We start from the raw sequence: 22,004 nt of genomic DNA, 5'->3' as shown, positions 1-22,004 counted from the left end.
TCATACAGGTAAAACAGGTCACAAATTGTGTTACATTTGTCAGTCATGTCAGGACTGTTAAGTTGCAGAGAGACAGAGCAATTACCCAGAATTCAGGTATTGTGAAAATAATGTATGCATTATTAACCAAACAACAAAAAATAATGAATCCTTTTTTTTATTCTGCATACTAATAAATTCCCTTGGCGTGTGATTTTCTCACTTAACAAGGGATTAGGGAGAGCCTGAGCAACGTGTCAGTCATTCTACTGGATGTGCTTTTGAAAAAGGAGACTGCTGCTCTGTGCAACCATCCCCCAGCAAAGTGCCCAAAGGGGTCTGGAAGATCTAAATCCTGATTCTGTTCAGTCCACATCAGTGAGTTACAGGTCAGAGTGGTGTTTAAATGGTAACAAATATATTTTGTTTCTCACTAAGTTCCAAAGAGGTGATGTTTGCATCTGTGTGAAGTTTTATACCACAGCATCCTTGTAACTGGTGAAAAAGTGTTGGAGTTGGGAATAAAACTTGGACAAATTGAGGAATATGGGATGAGATTCTCATCCATGATGGAGTTAAGTCTTTTCTGGGCTTTGCTCACTGCTCAGTGCTGGCTATGCAGGGTCTCTGCTGCTGGCACTCACTCTATCTTGTAGTGCATCATTAGCACAGACACTGAAAACATTTTTCACTGTGGGTTTTGAGACTGGTTATCCTTTCCTTTGTGTTAGTCCATTTTAATTGTGCAAGAAAATATTCTTCCCCTCCCATCTCCTGTTTTAATTGAAGTTGTAGCCTAAACAACTGCTCGTAATTTAGAGGCAAACCAAACAATGCTGTTCCTTTTGCTGTACCATTTTTCATGAGATAAATGAATTAGCCATCTTACTCTTAAAAACAAGCCAATAACCAACACTAACAACAAGAAACTGAGCACTGACAATATACAAACATCAGAATCTGTGCCCCCCTGGTTAGTCAGGCAGACAGGATTGGCACTGTCCCTTTACTCCCAGCACTCCTGCCATTGTTGAAGGTGAAATATTTCTTTTTATTATCTCATCAAAACTGTCAGCCCATAATGCCAGACAGGTGGTGGGTGCAGAAAACTTTATTGGCTGCTTCTGTCCTGTGATACACTTTAAAACACATTATTGTCAAGGAGCAAATGTTCACAGAGCCTGGATCAGAGTCATCTTAGCAATTATGGAACAGAACTCTGCATAGTCACAGTTCTGTTTCTGTTCTAGATATTATTTTTATTATCTTTGCAATTGCGTATGTAATAAGTGTGTCTCTTTAGTCACCTTTTGGAAACATTGGAATGATATTCTCAGAAAAAAAACCCAAACGTATTTCTGTAAAAAAACATGTTACCAATAAAGAATGACAGCAGTGCTATTTGGTGAGATTGCTTTGTTTACATTAATTCTATAAAATAACAATATTCTTGAGTAAAAGTGAGAGTCATGAAAGCTTTGGGCCAGCACATAGAGGAAACCTTTCCTCTTCTGAAGGCTTTCAGTTGTGAGGGCCTCTCTACCCTTGCAGACCTCCTCTAGGAAACTTGTGACAAAATTAATATTCTCTGCCAATTCTCAGCACTGTTTGTGGAGTGTGCTCTGTTTCTAATGACATGGAATTTAGGCTTGTAGTCATCCATGGTGTCAGCAGGATGATACAGTGATCTGCTTGCCATGCTTCATGCACAGCATAATCACTGAATTTTCTCTTTTTTAGCCCTGATCACTACAATCATCAAATTATGTTTCTGCTCACTGACTGTCAAATGCACTCTTTAGACTAAGAAATATTGTATTTGATGTGAAGTAAATACACAGAACCACTTTCCTTATTTTTTTTCCCCTGTGGAGCAGAACAAAGCCACTGCATTTTCACACTTGGGTCTTTCTGGAGAGGATGAATGAATTAAGAGTTCCTCCTTTGGAAAACACTCCATTTAAATCATTGCACACAACTGAGCACAACAAGCAGCTCTAGGAGAACATAAAAGCAAGAAAGCCTCTTCTCACAGTCAGTCATTGTTGGGAGAGGGAGTGTGAAAAATCTTGAGTTTCCGTCCTTTTTGCGCTATTCCCACTTGTAGGCTTCGTTTCAAGGGAGGAAGTATTTCAGTGCTATCACTCTCTTCTCTTGAATTCTTAAAAATATTTAAGAGTTAACAGAAGGTGATGTGAGAAAATGCTAGAACTTAAACTACAAAATTCTTCTGGAGGTGCTAAAAGCCTAAAATCAAAACCTTCCTCTTGAAGGAAGTGCTGGTACTCAGTAGCTAAGGAGAAGAGTTATTTTTATTGCCTTAGACTTCTTTTCTCTTTGGAGTTACTAACTTTCCTTATGGGGGTGGGGGGACACCTCATGGAATACAGTAGTGAGGGTAAAAACTAATCACTGTGATTTTTCTCATGCTTAGAAGTAATGCTAACAGGTTATTTAAGGATTTATCTTTCAAGAGATGGACAGCTCGTGTTTGGAGAGGGCAGAAATGCTTTAGATGTTTCCCTCATCTCTCTTTTTCCTTAAACACATCTTTTAAAAATGGACCAACTCAAACTTGTTTGCTTACAGAAGCTCAGCCCCAAATCTTTGACTTCCCCAAGTTTGGTGGTCAAGGAGGAGTTTCTGAATGTGCTCCTCTGCTGTCCCCAGGAGGGGATTGTGCAATTTAGGTATCTCTTTTCTTAACCGGGCCCTGGCTGGAAAGCAGGAATAGAAATAGAGCTTTTAGTAAAGGCTCAGTGTCTGCTGTGACACAGTTGTTGTCCAGTAGCTCCTAACAGAAGCTTTCAGGAAAGACCACTTTGATTTTTCACTCTTGAAGTAAGCACAAGGCCACCAAAGTTCTTACTTACTCATTTCTGTGCACACCAAAATAACTTCATTTAGTCTCTGTCCTTTAGCAGAGGAAGCTGCACTAGAACTGAGCTGAAAACCTCCACCCACTGAACGGATGTTTCAGTGGAATCTTTCACTGGTGCTTTCCAGTGAAAACTCAGTGAATTAATTCAAAGCTGATGTTCAGCATTGGAACTGAAGTCACAGAGCAGCTGGGGTGATTCCCCTGGTGTCTGCTGGAGTCTCAGCCCTTGCACTGACCCTGAGCTGGCCAGGGGCAGCTTCAGCTCACTGACAGTAAATGACAGTAGGATGGACGAGCCTGGAAAATTTAAGGAACCACTGACTGCAAACTTTGGGCCATGAGCTGATTATGGGGGAATGCATAGCAATAGCTCAGCTAAGCTAACAGAAATAGAATAATAAATAATTTCAAACCTAAATCCATTTTTCTTCTCTCTTTGCTTTCTTGGTAAAAAGCCTTTTCTGACTGTGGAATGGTTGATTTAACCCAACTAATGTAATAATCAGGCAAGAATATGGCATGAGCATTTTCTTGTAAACTCTTTCATTTCTGTGAACCAAGTGAGAACTTTGGGAATTCACTGTTCTGATGGCTGAGGTTTGGGGGATGTCTGATTTACCTTCTAGAGCAAAACTCAGGACATAAACAGCTTTTGCTTGGGCTTACTTTGAGGGGTGTTACTGCCTAAGGCAGGGATGTTCTTACTCCTAAATGAGATTTTTGTTTGAATTAGCATAGTTTGTTTCAGAAATTTTACTTGAGAAGTATTCTTCACCCAGCCTGCTTTATCTTGAAAAACTCATCTTACAGTTTTTTACCCTCAGTGCTTCTGTTTCAGTACTTACTAAAAAAAAACTAAAAAGGGAAGAACAAACAATACATTTTAGTTTTGAAAAACACTTCATTGCTTCTGGATGGCAAAAATTTTCTAACACTATTGATTAGACCATTTTGACTATATCCCAGACGGATATTAACATGGGGAGAGCTAATTACCTCTTTTAAGTTGCAATTGTTTGTTCCTTTACAATAACGCTGTGTCTTCTCTTTGGTTTTTGTTGTTGGCATTGCAAATGCAAATGTTGAAATAAGACTAACTTTGAAGGCAGAGAGACAGGTGTACTTTTTCAGCAAATTGATTACAAATGTATCAGACACCTGTTATTTGATTTACGTGGCAGAAAAGAGCAAATATTTTCTTGGAACTCAGCTGGGAGTGTGGCTGGATAAGATTATCTCCTTGTGCTGGAGAGGGAGGATAAGACAAGCAAAACAACCTTTTGTTTTGTTTAGAAGCCCTTTCTGTTAAACAGTCAAAACAATATTGAAATTGCAGTGTTGAAAGAAAGCATTTTTCCTTGGGGATAATGTTGGGAAAGGCAGGGGAAGGGTGGGTTGGGTTTGAGGTTCTTTGCAGAGATTTTGCCAAGGGGCTCTGCATGGGCAGCATTGTTTTCTTCAGTGCAGAGCCCAGACACTGGCTTGATAGTTCACATCTAGGTTCCCTGCAAAATGCAAATTCTGAGGTTCTTTAAAAGCAGTTGCAGACTTTGTGTGGCCTTTGGCATTTTGTCCCAAGCACCTGCCAGGAGCCAGAGATTGGCTTCACCTCGCTGCCTGTGTGAAAGTGAAAGGAGAGGGTGCGGAGCGAAGGAGCAGCAGAGCCCAGAGCACACAAAGCAGCCTTGCCTGAAGCACATGTTAATCAGAACAGATCAAAGGATGTGATGTCAGTTTATAGAGAAACAGGTCAGGCAGGCCCAGGTAGCTCAGGATCCTGATTATTCCCAGAAGAAAGTCAGGTATAGGGTTACTGCGCCAGCCAAGTCAGGAGGTCAGGACTTGCACAGCAACCGCGTCCCCTCGGCTCCTCTCGGGGGAATTCATCATTGTGGCAATGGGAGAGAATGAGCCCAGTGCAGCCCAGCCAGGTAAGCACACCTGTGCTCTCAGGAGCTCTGGGGCATCCCTGCCCTGCGTGTGGGAGCGTGTTCTGCTGGCTGTGCCAGCGTGTCCAGCGTGTGTCTTGGGGGAAGGAGCAAATGCACATCACTCTCCTCTGCAGTGCATTATTAAATTAAACACCACTGCTTGCATTTAGGAGGGCGAGGAAAGGTCTGATAAGATCGTGTGAGCATTTGGCACTGTGCTGTCAATACAGGTTGTTTTATATTTAAGGCGATCTGTGCATGTTGGGTTGCTGTTCTGTAGCTTTGTTAAACCTTCTGCAAATGTTTTTTGGGTAGGAAGTGCTGTGCACAAGTATTTTGCACGAATTTCCTGCCTGTTGCATGTGAGCAGGGCAATGCAGATGCAGGGAGATGAAAGATATTGTTTCTGTTTAGCATTCGTGGCTTATTTCAGCTTGTTGCCTTTATGGTTTTTTTTTTTCTTTTGTGGGTTGTGCTGAGGTTACACCAACACATGCATGTAAAATAGCCCTTGTGGGCACTTGTGTGACTAACTGTAAGAACAGAGTATTCTGTCCTAGGTATTTTAAATTTTCAGTAGAATCCTGAACACAACACTTCATAAATCTTGCTTAGTCCTTCTTTTGCAACATTAATGTCAAATTTTCGCTTTGAGAAAGAATGTTTTCCCAGTAGTCCTTTTTGCTTTCAACAGGCTGTTTTAACATCCCAGAAAATATTATCTTCCTGGGGAATTATTCCATTATTTTATCTGCTTAGCATTCACTGGATTTTTTCCCCTGACATTCAACCCATGCTTTTCTTTTGCTTGACTTTACCAGTTTCTTCCTGGCCTCTTTCTCATGCTTTACAAACAAGGGATATAGCTTTGTATCTATTTTGTGTTTTGCAAGAATCCTTAAACCATTGTAAAATTTGCAAAAGCTTTTCTGAGAGCTGGAGTGGTAACTTTCTAGTCAGTGACAAGATGTGTTATTATTTTTCCCTTGAAGTTATTCTTTGTATGCATGCACACATGTAATCCAGGGGTTCAAATGTGTATCTCAGATTTCCATATTTATAAGGGAATAACTCCATTAATGCTGGAGCAGATTTAGTTCACAGAGAACTTTTATTCCACTGCCTTTTAAATTTTTTTCCCCTTTTATGTTAATAATTGTGTAGAAAACATATGGCGGCAAATTAGATTTTGATCCAGATTTAAATATTGAATAAAGCACTAGGAATATTCAATACTGTGCAGGTCTTAATGCCATTTCAGGCATGGTAATGAAAGAATTGGTATTGTTTCTTTTCCTCTTTCTTCATTCAGGACCTGACTTGTCGTTTGCTGCTCAGAAGGTTGTCCAGCCTAATTCCAATCTCATTTTTTGTTCTGTATGTGAGGAGCTGTTTCACTTCTGCCAATATAATCTACAAATAAAACTGATGGAAAATGTTTTCAAGCACATTGTATTTTATCCAGGTCCTTTGGGAACTGTGACTGTGATTCTGGTTTTGTTCATGCCTTTTCTCCATTAGCCTAAGTGAGCTTAGTCAAATGGAATTCCCCTTGATTTGCTTTAATGGAAATGGGACAGGAATTACGGCTGATAAAAAAAAAAATAAATTGTGTGTGCAGACGTGCAAACACATGCACAGCCCCAGTTTTTTTTCTCAGTTGCCATCACCCTTAATTTCCACGTGTGCTTGTTTTTAGAAACTGCTCCAAATAATTGGTGATTCAACTAGTAGTTTTTAAGGAAAGAAAGGTGCAAAGATTAACATTACTCAAGATACCTGTCAAAACCACTGCTAGTGAGACTACTTGGGTTCCTTTTCATGTTATTTATTTTTAGAGAACTTTGAGGCTTGTGTGAATTACTAAAGGTGCCAGATTGACAGCCCTGGAGGCTGGCTTCACTTATTCATTAGCAAAAGAGGTACAGCCTGGGCAGCAGGTGCACAAACCTTGCTGGCTCCACTTCTGCTGTGGAAAAAAAAAAAAAAGGTTTTGAAGATCCAGGGTTTCCCTCCTTGCCTTTCTTTCCCTGCAGCATTTTCTAATAATGGTGTTGTGATGATTAGGTTGGAGCCCTAAAGACTTTATTTGATTTCCCCAGCAGCCGTCAGATGGGGAAGGAGGCTTGGGGCTTACATAAGTCAGTAATTCTCACCATCTGGTCAGTCAGTAAATATAAGGTCACTCTGCCGTCACAGCATTTCTGTTTTTGCACCAAGTGCAGTAAGCCTGGAGAATAAATTAACTCTTGGTTCCATTCCGTGGTTGTTTTGCTGCTGCTGGAAATGGTTCAGAGCCCGTTCCCGCGGCCGGGGTGTGACAAGTGAAAAGAGCAAAGCTCTGAACAATGGGGCTGGGACTGCCAGCCAGAGATTGGTTCAGGCACCACTGAGAGCCCTTCAGAAACGCTGAAACTCACCCAGAGTGCCTTGCACTTTTGTGCTGGTTTAGGTTTTTTTTGCTGTTTTGTCGTTGCTGGGTTTTTTGCTTTTAGAGTCAAGGTCCGTTCCCTTCACGCGAGTTGTTGTTTTCAGTCTTCCCAGGAATTAAGTGCTGCTTGCTGGAGAATGTGACAGTATAAACCCCACAAGATGCAATTACTGCACATTTTAATTTGATGACACTGTACATGAGCTGTAATTGATTTTACACTGTATTGTGTTGCTAGATGATGGTAGCAGCTTTGCTGGCTTGCTGAGTGTGTGTAATCCGTGCTTGCCTCTGGCCCACAGAGGAGGGAGCTGAATTGAGAAGTTCAAGTTAAAGCAGCTTGTTCTTTTGGTTCTTGAGAGGTACAAGAAAGTGAGCAAGAATGAGAGGAATAATATAAGCATTATTAATAAAAAATCCTGAAAAAATTGGGTTCTTTTCAGGGCTCCCTTATGTGCTGTTTACTAACATAACTTAAACATTTTAATAACTGGTTTCATTATATACATATACATATACATATACATATACATATACATATACATTTAATATAAACATATTATTAAACAACTGCATTATTTCTAAAAGCAGTTCCCAGCAAGTTCAGGTTCCCTCTGTAATTAATCTGGGTTTTGGATCAGCTCCGAGTGTGTGTTCCTTAGGGTTTGTTCTTGTGTTCTGATGTTGATTTTTAGATCAATATATATGTAGTCTCATGAAATATTTACAGACCAGGTCTAAAAGAAGGAGCTACTGTTTTTTTGCTGAGAAAGGTGATAGGAAAATATCAAGAGACTACATAAAGATCCTGGTGTGCTTGCATGGAGCACTGGGAATTGAGAAGGGAGTGTCCCAGAAAGCAAATTTCAGTTTCAAATGTCTTTCTTGCTTCTTGGTCACCAGGTGTACCCAGCTTGCTAGGCTACATGAACAGTTTTCTTTCAGATTTGTGTTTTTGAGCAGGACTCTGAATAAACACTAATGAATGCTGTAATCAGCTGCAGTTATTAAGTGAGAGTTTCTCTAACAAAAAGTGGCATTTTTGAAGGTTCATTGTGAAAGTGCTTCCTCTCCCCTTGGTGCTGGATGACCTCAGCCCTGCAAATCGAGGTTTGCTCTCTGGACAGTTACTCACAGAACATCACTGGGTCCCTTTTTGGCTCCTTTTGAATGATAATAGCAAGGGTTTCCTGTGACAGCATTTCTAGCACAGCTTGGCTCTATTCCCCAACCAGGTACAGTAACAATGGGTAATTTAAAATAATTCGTTTTATTGCTGCCTCCTGTAGATTTTTGACTTTCATTTCAAAGTGGTGAATCTAGAGAGCTGGAGAAGTATGTTCTGATCACTATCCTGGTGCTGTGAAAAATACAAGATTTAAATAGTCCCGCAGAGCCATCAGCAGCTGGAACAGCACAGAGCACTCTTTTTACTTCAGCTGAAGTCATTCGAGCATTTTCAGGGTGCTTTTAACTCTTTTATCACAGGAATACCTGGGCTTTTTTAGCTTTCATTTCCCAGTTTATCTGTGCTCACAAACCAGGAGTTGAGATTTCAGTTCTACACGAATATTATCACTAATAAAAGCATATTAAATCTGAGAAAACTGCATAAATTGAAGCATGATAAGAGGGAATCTGTGTGCAATGGTGAGAATTGACCACAGAACTGGATAGCAAGCCCAAGACTTTCAGCTCCCAATCTGCTTGGTATTATTGTTGTTGTGCTGTTTTCCAGTTCTTAAACGTATGTTGCAGATGATTGCATCCTAATATGTGTGTCTGAAAATGAAAGAAGATAGCAACATCTTGCTGCACTGAAATTGAAAACATAGTAGATGTACAGCAAAAGGTTGATGTTTGCAAAGGGTTTGAAAACTTTTCCTCATAAAGCTGCTTTAAAATTTGAAATTCTACCAAATGTAGGAATGAGCCCTTGTCAGCAGTAGGGTCTGTCAGAGTCAGTGTTTACCACTCTAGGGAAGTGATCCAAGGGAAGTTGGTTTTTTTTCCCCCCAATACATCATTGTTCAGTGTGTGTGGTAAGGGTTATGTTTATTTTGGCTGCTCCTGCACCTCTTTTTCTCAAGTCAGTCACTTACTGGAGAAAAGCAAAGAGCGGAGGTTGGTGCGGAGGGAATATCAATGTGGTCTGAGCAGTTCAGGCAGAGGAAATCTGGTTTTATGTAAACTTCTTATGCAGATATGAACTAGTTCATAAACTAAAGAGTGCTCTGCACTCACAGCAGGTCCTGACAAGCTCTCTTTTTTCCTCCTCCTTCAAGTACTGGAAGTTTTCTGGAAGTGGCTGGAAATCTTTCCATCTCTATACAGAGATTTCATTGCATAGTCCTAGTGGAGAAGGTGGTGATGATGAGAGGTTTTATTTTATTTTTCTTTTTCCCTTTCTTGAAAAAACATCACCACCTCAGTGAGACAGTGTCCTGAATGCTGTTGTGTCTTGCAGTGAGTTCTTGAAATGTGTTTTTTAAAGACAAGTGAGGTTGGGGTTTTTTTGCAATGTCATTCTGATCCAGGTCTTAAGAATTTTTTCCCCCCTGAGTGTTTGGGTTTATGTTGGGGGGTTTGTTTGTTTGTTTCTGTTCCCCCCCTGACCTCCTCAAGGCCTGGTCTCCTAATTAGTCTCCTGGATATGGGATATATAGAATTGAGACTAATAACTGCAAAACTGTTCATTTTGCCTTTAGTCAGCAATCAGAGAAGCAAGGAAGATTGACTCCAGGTACATCAGGATATAGCTAGAAATCATTGCAAACCAACAATGGACTTCAAAGAAACTTGTCATCTTCTTCCCTGTTGAGAAAAATGTGCATGTTCTGTGTAATGTTGGAGCTTTTCACTCAAGTTTTAAAATTCTGGGATTTTTAGAGTCCACTCTGACGTTGCAGCTGGTGGAGAGCCACGAGAACCTTTGGGCTGCCTGGTACCAAGGGTCAGCTCTCTTGGAGTGCTGCTGCAGCTGCTTCTGCCTTTCTCCAGTTTCATGTTTCTGGTTATATTTTGGTCATGTCCTGAAGCTCTTCTTAGCATTCAGGAGAATAAAAAGCATCAGCTAAAGTTAACGAAATCCATCCCTGTAGAAACAGTTACTGTGAATCCAGCATAATAGCTGGCTTTGTCAATTTGTATATATATTCATCTTTTTCTTCAAACAGTGCTTTTAAAGGTGGCATTTCTGCTGTCTGTAAGCTCAGATTTGCTGTGCCTTCATAACACAATTAAGTTTACCACATTTTATTCCTGCTAACCTTGCAAAGAGAGACTGAGTCAGACTGTATTTGTTCTTGTGCCTCATCAGCAGAAACGTTTACCAACTTTCTAGTTTTGCTTTATTTGTGAAAATGCAGTGAAAGTAATGGGGTTGCACTGGTATCAAGAGGGTTTAATTTGGTTTGTGTTGTTATTAGCCTTGATGGAGACACGAGCAAGAAATAATCCAGTTACTCTTCTACTGCCCAGGGATGAGTTTTTAGGGCTGACAGCAAACAAATATCTATCTTTTCACTTATGAACCGAGTCTGTTTGACCTGATAGTCTGAAGTTACAGCAAACCCAAGCCATGGGATGGTTGTGCAGAAGGACTGTTGGTTCTCCCTCCTTATGGGAGTGATGTGTATTTGTCCTTGATAACTCTGCTCTCTTCTTTGCTGTCTGTATGCCTTGGGTAGAGGAAAGCATAGGCAGACTTTCTGGGTTATAAATATGCAGCCATTCCCATACAGTAAATTTAATTTAAATTATCATATATTGCTCCTGGCAGCACCAGTGACTGTGGGACCTGGCACCCCCTCCATGGACCAAGGCACTGTGAGCTCTGAGGGACTGGAAATTCTCTCCTCTGGTCTTTCACAGGCATTGGGGCCACCTCCTGTGAACAGGAGCACAGCTTAACTAGCAGATAATTACACAAACCCTGTCTTCTGCATACCTGAACAACAAAATGTTTATAACTCCTGCTTTCCTGATATAGAGAATTCTTTCCTAGTTACTGTTTCTATACTTACCAGATTACATGAAAAAAGCATAAAATCCTTTATATTATCCATAAACGTAATAACAAATGCTACACTACATAACTTAGACTTAGTCAATAATTCTAGACTTAGCCTGAGGGGTTGAAGAGAAAATTATTCCTGTTACAAATTTTAATTATGCCATAAACTCTGGGAAATAGCTATTGATCTTCAGCATCTGGCACCAGAAATGTCGCCTGCTTTTTCTGGTTATTTAGTTTGTCAGTAGCATTGTCATCCAGGATAAAAATAAAAAATGTCACATGAGATGAAGATGCACCATATGCAAATGAGAATATTTTGGTTTGTTTATGTACTAAAAATATTTTATTGCTGAAGAGTTTTTTGTTTCTTACCAGATTTTTTTAGCTATCTCCAGAGAAATTTGCATTTGAGATGCAAGAAAGCAAATTCTAATTCTATCAAAGACTCTTTCTCACCATGGGATGCTGTAATGTGTACAGTGTGTTTCTTCTCTTAGAGGTACATTTAAAATTGGAATTCAATTAGCTTCTCTGTTGTGGAAGAATTATAATTTCAAGAGCCAGATGAGACAAAGGCGGGAACTTTATTTCTGCATTTTTTTCTTAAACCAGGGCTCTTAGATGATGATTGTTAGTATAAAAATATTAAGTTCAGCTTAAAATAGTAACCTAGAAATTCTGATCTGCTCTGAAATCAGTGGCTCTGTGGCACAGTGAGCTCTTACTCAGATGTTGCAGAGAAGGAAAAGCTTTTTAAGAAGTTGGAATTTCGGAGCAGGATGTGCTGGGAGCAGAACTAGAAATGCAGACCACCTTTCTAATCCACATAAGGCCTAGAGCCAAGTGTGTTGTTTGGTGGTTGGTCTGCCTGTGATTCATGAGTTTCGATTGTAGGTGATCCCCAAAAATAGTTGTTTTAGGTGAGTGGAAATGCAGGCTGTGCTCCAGTAGAACTCAAGTGCCCTGGTAGGCAGGGTAACATAAAACTCCCTCCTTTTCCCATATCCAAATTGTCTTTGAGGAGACACTGCTTTGAGGCAGAGGAGAGAAAGTCTTCCTTGTCCAGGAGAATTGGAGCTACAAAGGGGAAAATGAGTGTGAGAGCTCCAAGAAGTGGCCCTTGGAAGGACAATCAAGGGCAGCTCACCACGATTGCAAAAACAACAGAGGCTCTCTGAGTGCTGAGCAGGTGCCTGGGGACCAAAACACTTTGTGTTTTCCCTCCAGATGTCTGAAGCAAGGAGGGAATTTGTGTGATGCTGAGACAAACGAGTGCTGCTGGCTCAGTGCAGAGACACAGGGAGCCCAGTCCTAGTGCCAAGCACTGTGTTGATGCATTGGTATTAAAAGGAATAAAAGGAAGGATGTTTGTAAAGCTATACCATGGGCTTAGAAGGAGCTTTGTAAAGGGGACTCCCAAGAACACCCTTGAGAAATATTGTACTTTTCTCCCAATTACAGCAAGGGATGGAAGCACCTCTGTCCCTTCCTGCTTGGTAATTTTACTTAAATTCTCATCCTCTTTTTTTCACCCTGTGATGAGCCACGTGTTACCATCCATGGCACCTGAAGTTTCTCAAACTTTGTGCATGTGACTGTGACCTTTTATTGCAGAAGTAAACTCAGCAAAGTAGGACAAAGTAGGGGCACCTTGTGGTGGCTGTTGCCAATTTTTGGGCAGGAAATTGCTCCCTCTAAGAGTATGCGCCAGTGGCAGTATCGATGCTGGAACCCTCCTGGCTGACTTTACTCAGCCTGGCGTTGAACAAAAGGGACACAGAGAAACACCAGCGAGGCTTGCGGGCATTTGAGGTGGCCAAGCTGACAGGTTGCACTCCAGCAGGTAAACGGAAGCCTATTAAGAGCACACAGAGACAAAATGTGTTGTGTGAGTGTCCAGTGATTTTGGGATGGACCTCAGTGGGGCAGACAGCTGTGGCTGCTTCAAGGACATGGAGCAATCATGCGCTTTCTGAAGGATTTCTGCGGAGTTCTGACTTACAGTAATTTCACCAATATAAACCACACCATTTTGACTAAAATTTTGTCCCAACCCGGAGGCGCGGCTTATAATCAGATGCGGCCAATATATGAACAAAGTTCAGAAATTTGCCAACCCAGAAATACGAGCCCGCCGCCCCGGAGGAGCGGCGCTGAGCGGCGGCATGCATGCCCCAGCCAGCTCCGCCTGGCCCCGAGCCAGTAAACCCCGCGATTCTGTTACTAATTGGCAACTCTGTGAAAGTTGCACGCGGATCCTCGCTGCGAATGAAAGTGCGGCTAATAATCCGGTGTGGTTTATAAATGGACAAAGAACAAAATGTTGCCGACACCCGGACCTGCGGCTTATAGTCAGTGCGGCTTGTGATCGTGAAATTATTGTAAATGTTTTCATGTATGGCTGAATGTCTGAATTAAAGCTTGCATCCACGTTCACTTTACAGAGCAGGACCAAGGTGCCATCTCCATCTGAGTGCAGAGCCCTCTCAGCAAAATGTAAAACACTGCACCCTCCCCAGTTTTGTGTTCTCTGAAGAGCCCTAGCAGAACCTGAATAATACTTTTTTGTCTGCTTTCATTTCCTAAAGAGTGAAATGTCTGAAATGTGTGCAGTTTTCACAGGGAAAAGGAATCATTGAAAAATGCCCAGTTCCCTCTAAAAGCTTCCAGCAGCTTCTGAACCCAGACCTGCAGTTACCCTTTAACCATTTAATTTAGGCCTTGTACTCCAGGAAAGTTCTGGAGTACATTTATGTGTTCTACCATTTATTTTGGTGACAAAGGGAAGCTCAATACCTTGAAAAATGTAAGCTCTAATTTTTATATACTTGGATTTTTCTGTCTATTGTTTCTGGCTGGCAGGTCAGATTTGTACTGCTGCCGTACGCAGCAACTTAAAATTCATGTTGGTGTGTCACTGCAGTTACTACACTCCAGCCACCACACCAGAAACTATTAACTTTCACTTAATGATAACAGAAAATGTTCTATAATAAACTGTGAAATAACCTAATCATCTGCAAAAAGTGTAAAGATTTTATATTAAAAAGCAATTAAACTTTGGGGGGAGGGTGTTTGTTTCTTTTTAATAAATTGTAAGACATGCAATTAATTGACTTCTGCTTTGGAGGGAATTTGTGCTGGCTATAGCATGGTGTCTGCTCTGACAATAAATGTCTGCCACTGAATTTTGGGATGTTTACATGCAGGGAGAGGCCCTTTTTGGCAGGGAGGAGGTAAAGGGGCAGCTTGTACCTTAAAGCTGGGTGCTGTCTTGTACTCTGGAGACTCAAAGCCACAGATGAGCTAAGAAAGAAGGACTTCTCTCAATTTTTGGTTCAACAACAGATTTCCTCTGTGGGCTTGTGTTGCCCCTTGTCATGCTCTGTGCAAATCACTTGCTTCACTTTTTACCCTTGTCTCATTTGAAATCAGCATCAGGAGCAGGGTTAAACTCTGTCAATACTTCTCAAGTGCCTTTATCTTAGGAAGGTAAATACGATATCAATATCACAAGGACTACTGACAAGTGCCTTTGTGGGTTTAATTGGCTCATTTCTTACAGTACAGGAGAATGTTAAAATGAAATGGAAAAAAAAAAACCAAACCAAGGTCTTCTGTGCAAAAGGAAGTTTTTCTAAATTGTGGGGTTTGAACAAGCTGAGCTAAAAACCAAGAGGATGTGTAAAACTCTGTGAAGGATGGGAAGTGAAAGGTTGGGAGAGAATGAGGGGCAAAACAAATGTGATAATTTGCCCAGAAAACATTTGTGCTGCAGTTGTGGTCAGTTAGGAAACGTGGCGGCACCAGCCCCTTGCCTTTGCACTGATGGAAGCCTCAAATCAGGGAGGAGGTTTCCACCTTCCCCAGGGTGTTCCTTGTTTCAAGACAGACTTTTCCAACACCCAGTTGGCCATACACCCAAAATGCTGCAGGCATTGTGCTAATAATAGGGTTATAAAGCAGGTTGGAATGTGAGTCTGGATGTAATTATGTGTGTTCCCTCCATCCTGTGCCATGTGGGAGATGCAGGGCAGGTTTCTGGGGGAGGGAGGGATTAGTTCCTTCAGTGCCCAGTGCACAGCAGTGAGTGAACACTTATTTTTATCTTGTGCTTTAAAGTTCAGTGTCAGTCTAAGTAGCTCTAAGCACACTCCAGAGGTGATTCAGAAGTGAAAGGTTCCCTGTATATCACTTCAGTGTTGTTTCTTATTCTGCTTTATGGCATTTCCAACTCCTTTTATAATGCAAGTATCTGTTTGCTTTGTACATGAATTCTTGAGTATTATCAGGGATTATTTTGGGAGGGTTTTGTAGGTAGGTTTGTTTTAATTTTTTTAATGAGGATGGAAATTTATCTAGCATAATGATTTGATATTTGTTTGACTCATAGAAATGCTAAGTATTGTAAGATTTGAAATATCTTGGAGGAAAAAAAAAATCTAGCCCCTTAAATTTTCTTTAATCAAATATTATCCCAAATACAATCTTTCTTAAGTGTGAAAGCTGAAATTTGGCCTGGAAATGCAGTGCATTGCTTATTCTGATATCATTGCATTTTGCATTTTTAAGGTAAGCTGCATGCTCCAGTGTTGCCATGGACGTCTTGGGGTCAGCAAGCAGCAGGAGCTGACATTGGCTCTGCTGAAGGTGGCTCTTCACATCCTTCAGGGACCCAGGTGTCCCTAAACCAGGGAGTCCCTCCCCACTGCACTCCTGAGCTGAGATGACAGCTCAGAGATCAGAGGCTGCACATCTGGAAATCCTGTCCCAGCACTGCATGGTGGGGCAGGCACAGGAGTTGGGTGATCTGTGACCTGAGCCCCTGGCTCCTGGAGGCGGCTGGCAGTGTGTGCATGCCCAGGCACTGCAGTGACCTGGCTTTGCCTGTTCCATAAACCAGGAGCACCCAGAACACACCCACTGCCCACCCTGGGCCCCTCCCAGAGATGGGGACAGAGACAAATGAGCAGAGCAGCAAGGGAGGGTTCTATAGCACCTTGCTGCTCTTGTTGTGTGGCTGCACTCACAAAAGCAGTGGTTAAAGTTCACCATGGTTTATACACTGAGTTTATCACTGAATTTACCTTTAAAAAACTTAGGGTGTTTTGCCTTTCCAGTACATGGTTGTACTCCTAACCTAGGAAGTTAGTGCTACATCCACAGGCAATAATCATATTGTGTCTCCAGGCATCCACCTTGGTCAACAAACCATTCCTGAATAAAGTCTTCAAAGATGCAAGAGGTGTTTTGTTTTTTTTTTTTCCCTTAGATCTACCCAACAGCAAGAGAAAAATCAAACTGATTCTGAGACCAAAAGGAGTCTTAGTGTCTAGATATATGTAGCCTCAGGCTATTGTGCTCCCTAGTTTATTTATGTAAAATTGGAGCTTTATTTCTCTCTATTGCTCTGTCTTTAATGCAGACCAAAAGGAAACATTTTGCTGGATTTAAGGTCTGTGTCCCAGTTCTGCAGTGTGGATGATTCCTGCTGTGCTCCAAATGAATGAGGATAAGGAGGATAAGGTCCAGTAAAACCTGGCTTTTGTCTGTTTGTCAGCTGTTGGGTTTAAGAAACTTGGATTGCTCTTTTTCTTTTTTCCCTGAGTTTGGTGTCAGCTGCAGCCATTTGAACTGGATTGCATCTTTTATAGCAATTACAGCAAAGCTAAAAGATGCAGGAAAGAAAAATCTCCTTCATATTTTGAAAGAGATGTTTAAAAAAAAAAAAAGTTATTTTCTGTTGTCTCAGAAACAGATGTTTGTTTAAACCCAGTTGTGAACTTGTACTCAGATTTAATTTATTGCTTAATTTTATACCAGTCTTTAGTAAATAAACTGCCTTGGGAGCAAGTGAATTGGAGTTTTCTATATGCTGAAGTCTTGGAATGAGGCTTCTTTCAGCAGAGTTCAGCATCCCAGGAAAAGAAACAAAATTGCTGATGAAGCAGGCTCATGTATATAGATATTTGTCAGGGTTTTAAAAATGCAGCAACCTCAGTTTGCAGCACAACTCTGGTAAAGTCTGAGTAATTGGGTTCAGTCCAAATCAAATCTGTCTTCAAAACTTAGGCTTTTAAAAAGTGAAGTTTGTGGGGGGTTTTTTTCTTTTTTTGTGTTTATTTTTGGGGTTTTTTGGGTTTTTTTTTGTTTTTTCAAGCATTCCATCCTCGCTGCCTCTGAGTGCAGACAGGCCCTAAGTGGAGGTGATGAAACCCAGCTGGTGTCTTTAAATTATTTCTGACCAGATGTGAAATAGCACACTGAAATTTTGTGATGGTCATCTTGTTTTCCTTTATGGAAATTCTTAGCTGATAAGCAAACACAAATCTTTGAGAATGAGGGTTTGAACTGAATCCAAACTGTAAAACTTCTCCTGACTTGCAGTAATGCATTTCAACAGATTACAGGCATTATAAGCACAAACATACGTGTTTGGTTTTGCTAAATTTTTGCTAAATCTATTTAACAAGTTTGTCCTGACAATCATAGTCCATTTGAATTCTTGTTCTTAAAGACTGCAGTAAAATTTTCTGCATTTAATTTAATTGACTTTATCTTGTTTGTATTTCTCATTCAGTATTGGGATGGGGAGTTTCCAGTCCACCCATTGAACCACATCTGGCTTTCCAGGGAGACAAAGAAACAAAAAAAAGAATAATTAAAAAAAAAGTGACTGTTTCAATCCTGAAATACATTATTAAATACAAAATTTAGGAGTGAAACATTCATTTGAAAAAAAGCAAGTTACAGTTGATTATATATATTTAAAAAAAGGTCATGTTTATCCTGCTGGAATGCTTCTGTTTGACAGGCTGTTTATAGCAACCATTTATTCTTATTTTCTGTTTTTTTACAGCCTGTATGGGCTAAAAGTTATAATTGGCCATCCTTTCTGTTTTGTCTTGGTTTGACTTTGGTATTTGTTTTGGGAAGTGAACGTTTAGGTCTTTGAATATGCACATCTGTTGTGAAGATGGAGAACTGATAGAGGCATGATTGCTTACTGCAATAGGAGAAAATTAAAATCCTATATTCCATGGAGGAGCATGGGAGCAGAGTGCTGAGATAGCCCATTTGAAAAAGCAGAATTTTAAATGTTCCTGGGTTGTTCAGTTAAACCCCGTAACCATGAGGCATTGCAGCCATTTTAAATTACTAGTGTATAAATGTTAAAATTATGCCAAGTATAAAGATAAGCATTTCTATTATGCTTCTGAATCTGGAGATCATCAGTAACTTCCTATTCTTCATAAAGTTCAATTTCATGCAAGAGTAACTGATGTTTTCAGCTGCAGTCCGTGGTGCTGGGGCTCTGCAGAGCTGTTGGGTGGTGAGGGAGAAGGAGTCCAAAGAGAAATAATTTAGAATAGCCTATGGTAGATTTACTGAGCCCATTGTGACAGTGTATCCATATCATGTTATTAAACACAAACGTTATCATATTAGTCATTTTTTATATAATTATAACTGTATAATTACTGCATTTTGTATACCAAGGTTTGTGCCCATTAGCTTTTAGTCTTAAATCATTAAAGGCAGATTTTAACTTCCATGTGAATATGAATGGATTTTTTCTTAATAAGTTCAGTCATTTTGGAAAAAAGCTCAACATCCTGCAGATGTTGCCTTTACCCGATATTAAAGTTTCCCTTTCTTCAATCAAAACTTAATATTCTTAGACATTTGGTCTTTTTATAATTAACTGAAATTAAGACATAGTGAAAATGTGTTTTTAACTACTTTATTAGTCCTATTTGAAATTATTTTCTTCTTTCCAATAATGAATCAAATTTCTAATGATTTCTTCCTGCTTACTAATTTGCATTGCTGTCTGGCTGCCTTGCATTTAATCAGTGAGAATAAACTGCTAATAGATCCCCAGGAATCTGTCAGGAGCACCAGGGTAGCAGTGTGAGTGCTCACAGGGTATGGAAATACCTGGAAATGATGGGCTCAGTCCATTGGGATGTCATTCCTGCTCAGAAACACAAGGACTGGCATCCCAAAACTTTCAAGCAGAAGATGCAGTACCCCAGATCTGTAATGGGGCATTGTGTTTATCCAGGAGCCCCCTGTTTTCTACCTGGCTTAGAGTACTGCCCTCGTCCTGCTGTCTACCAGTAAGCAGCAGAAATAAGTTTATTTTGGTAGTAAGTGTTTACAGAAATGCCTGGTTTTGTCACTGCCCTGACAGAGGGTTCTGAGTTGAGTTGGAATGCTCTGCATGGTTAACTGCAAAAATGAGATTTGCAGCTAGTTCTGAAAAAATCCAGCTGGGAGTTGGACTCTTCCTTTGGTAAGGACTTCTTACTTACAGAAATAGTAGTTTGTGGGTATGAAATGTTAGACAAAAGATCAGCAATGAAATGATGTATTCTAAACTTCCTTCCTGTGCTTGCATTGCCAAAGACCTGGTCCAGTGGAAGGTGTCCCTGCCCATGGCAGGGGATTGGAACTCGATGCTCTCTAACATCCCTTCCAAACCAAATCATTCTACAGTTCCATGATTAATAATGGTTCATGCATTAAAAAAAATAAAATATGTTACAATTATTTAATTTCTTTTGGTAGAAGCCCAGAGACTGCACAAAAGTTAGAGGGATGATTCAGTCTTCATCCAATACAGTAATTAACCCCAAATTTAAAGCAATAATTGGTCATTAATCTTGGAAAAGACAATTGAAATTCTAAAAGAAACAACTTTTTTTTTTTTTTTTCCTGGAGTAAGGATTCCCATCCTTTATACATTTCTAGTAAAGAACAAAAGGCTTAATTGATTTGGAGAAAAGAGAAAGAAGAAAAATTGGTGATAACTAAAGTTTCTGTGTGATTACATGACACTTCTCTCTACTTGGGCTCTTACAGCTGTGAAACATGGTGAATTATAAATATTTAGAATAGCCTGAAATTTCCAAGTTCAATACTACAAGGAAAAAAAAGTAGTAAGAGCTGCTAATCTTTCTTTGACTGGTTTATTTTCCAAAATGTAATACTTGGGGGAGGAGAGATTGTATCATTCAAATGAGCACAGAGACATGGACAGGTTTGGGTTGGAAGGGACCTTAAAGCTCATTTCATTCCTCCCCATACCAGGCTGCTCCAAGCCCTGGCCTTGGACACTTCCCTCCATCCCTTTGGCTGCCAAACCAGCAATGAAGAAAGAAATTTGAGTGTTTTCACCCCTGTGGTTTTACCCTCTTAACTAAGTCATAGACAATAGGATGAAAAATTACTCCTTTACTATTTTCATTGTTGCACATATCACACAAATGGCAAAGCCTTACCTTGTCATTATTTCTTGCAGTTTAATCTTGCTCTTGGCAATATCAGGGTGTAAAAAATACGAAAGCATATTGCAGTCCTAGCCTTCCAATTTTTTCCATTTTTTGCTAGCAGATCCTGAGCACTATTTGAAGTTTGAAATATGTTTTTTAAATGTCTAGTAGGAATGTTGGTGTGTCCTTTCCTTCCTAACTTTTGAGCCATGCTGGCTGTTTGTTGTGTTGGAGGGAGGGAGGAGAGAGGGAACTTTGTCAGAGAAGCTTTATAACCTGATTATAGAGATGATTGTTGTACTCTGCAATAGGGGAGTGTTAAACCCTCATTAGGGCTCTGAGTGTTATTCATTATGAACCTGGCTGCAGCTGGCATTCAACTTTTATCTTCCATGTTTTGATACAGTAATAAAAGTGTAAATTGCAAATGGGAAGATTCTAAGCGCAAGAATAACAAACAAATCTATTTTACAGTCCCTTTCCCGGGCAAAATATTTTTGTTCTTTTCTCCTGTTCAGAGACAGAAGCTAATCCTACCCAAGGCACTTCTGAAAGTGCTCACAGAAGAGATTATTCCATAGGGACTCAGCCTGCAGTTAGAGCTCAGAGCTGATGTGACATCATATATTAAAGTGCTGGAGCTCCACTGAGTGGCACCTGTCTGTGGGAAGGACAGGTGTGTCACTGAGAGGATTTTTTTCTAAATCTGAGCCTCAGGTGACACATCTGGATCCTAGCAGGGATGTCAGTGATCTGATGTCACATCAGCAATGCATCAGCCCTGCTCCATGTGTCCCTGCTCGGACTCCCAGCTGCTGCACTTTGGAAAATGAAAACCCTTTTCCCACCCTCCTCCAGTTTTCCCTCTTGAGTGTGTGTTGGGTTCAAGATTATTTCAGGTTCTGTAAGCACTGTAAGGAGTGAACTGCTCTGTGTTATTTTTAACAATGCAGGGAACTACTAAAACACAGCCAGTGCTGACATACACCTTGTAAATGTGGAGTTACTACCAGCCCTAGCATCTCAAGGCTGTTTTTATTCTAACACCTGCTTGGCTGTTCAAAGGTCACTATGGGCTGTGCCTCTCTTGAGAAAAGTGTTGCTTGCTGGGTACACAACATTACACAGAGTTTTATTCAAGAGGTGCTGATAACAGACTTGATCTGCCGGTTTGCTCCATGCTGGATCATGTTTCCTGCTTTGCAGCCCTTCAGAGCAGAAATTAGTCTAATTTACTTCAATTTAAATGTTAATGATCCTCTTTCTCTCAAAGCAAAGGGAAATATGCACAATCACTCTGAAAATAGAGATATATTCTCCTGACAGTCCCAGTAATAACTTTTTGTCTAAAAATTCTTTTAAATAGTTGTTTTACTACTTGGCACTAAACTATTTCTTATGTAGAAAACTTTTGAAAGACATTGATCAGAGTTTAAGATTCCTGACCCAATCTGACAATATATGTACCTATATGAAGACAGTAAAA

At 40.4% G+C, this 22,004-nt stretch overlaps 1 protein-coding gene across 1 annotated transcript in view; it reads left to right on the top strand.

Moving 5' to 3' along the window:
• The first annotated feature begins 4,481 nt into the window (after nucleotides 1–4,481).
• The window catches only part of NAALADL2 (N-acetylated alpha-linked acidic dipeptidase like 2), a 309,883-nt gene continuing 292,360 nt past the window's right edge, over nucleotides 4,482–22,004 (top strand). Inside the window, exon 1 of the mRNA XM_033069309.1 lies at nucleotides 4,482–4,791. Coding sequence (XP_032925200.1) covers nucleotides 4,758–4,791 — 34 coding nt within the window. The 5' untranslated portion in view covers nucleotides 4,482–4,757. The remainder of the gene's footprint in view (nucleotides 4,792–22,004) is intronic.

Source organism: Catharus ustulatus, chromosome 10 (genome assembly GCF_009819885.2).
Source record: "Catharus ustulatus isolate bCatUst1 chromosome 10, bCatUst1.pri.v2, whole genome shotgun sequence".
NCBI lineage: Eukaryota > Metazoa > Chordata > Aves > Passeriformes > Turdidae > Catharus > Catharus ustulatus.
Note: the sequence above shows the minus strand (reverse complement) of the source record. Positions and strands in the feature narration are given on the sequence as shown.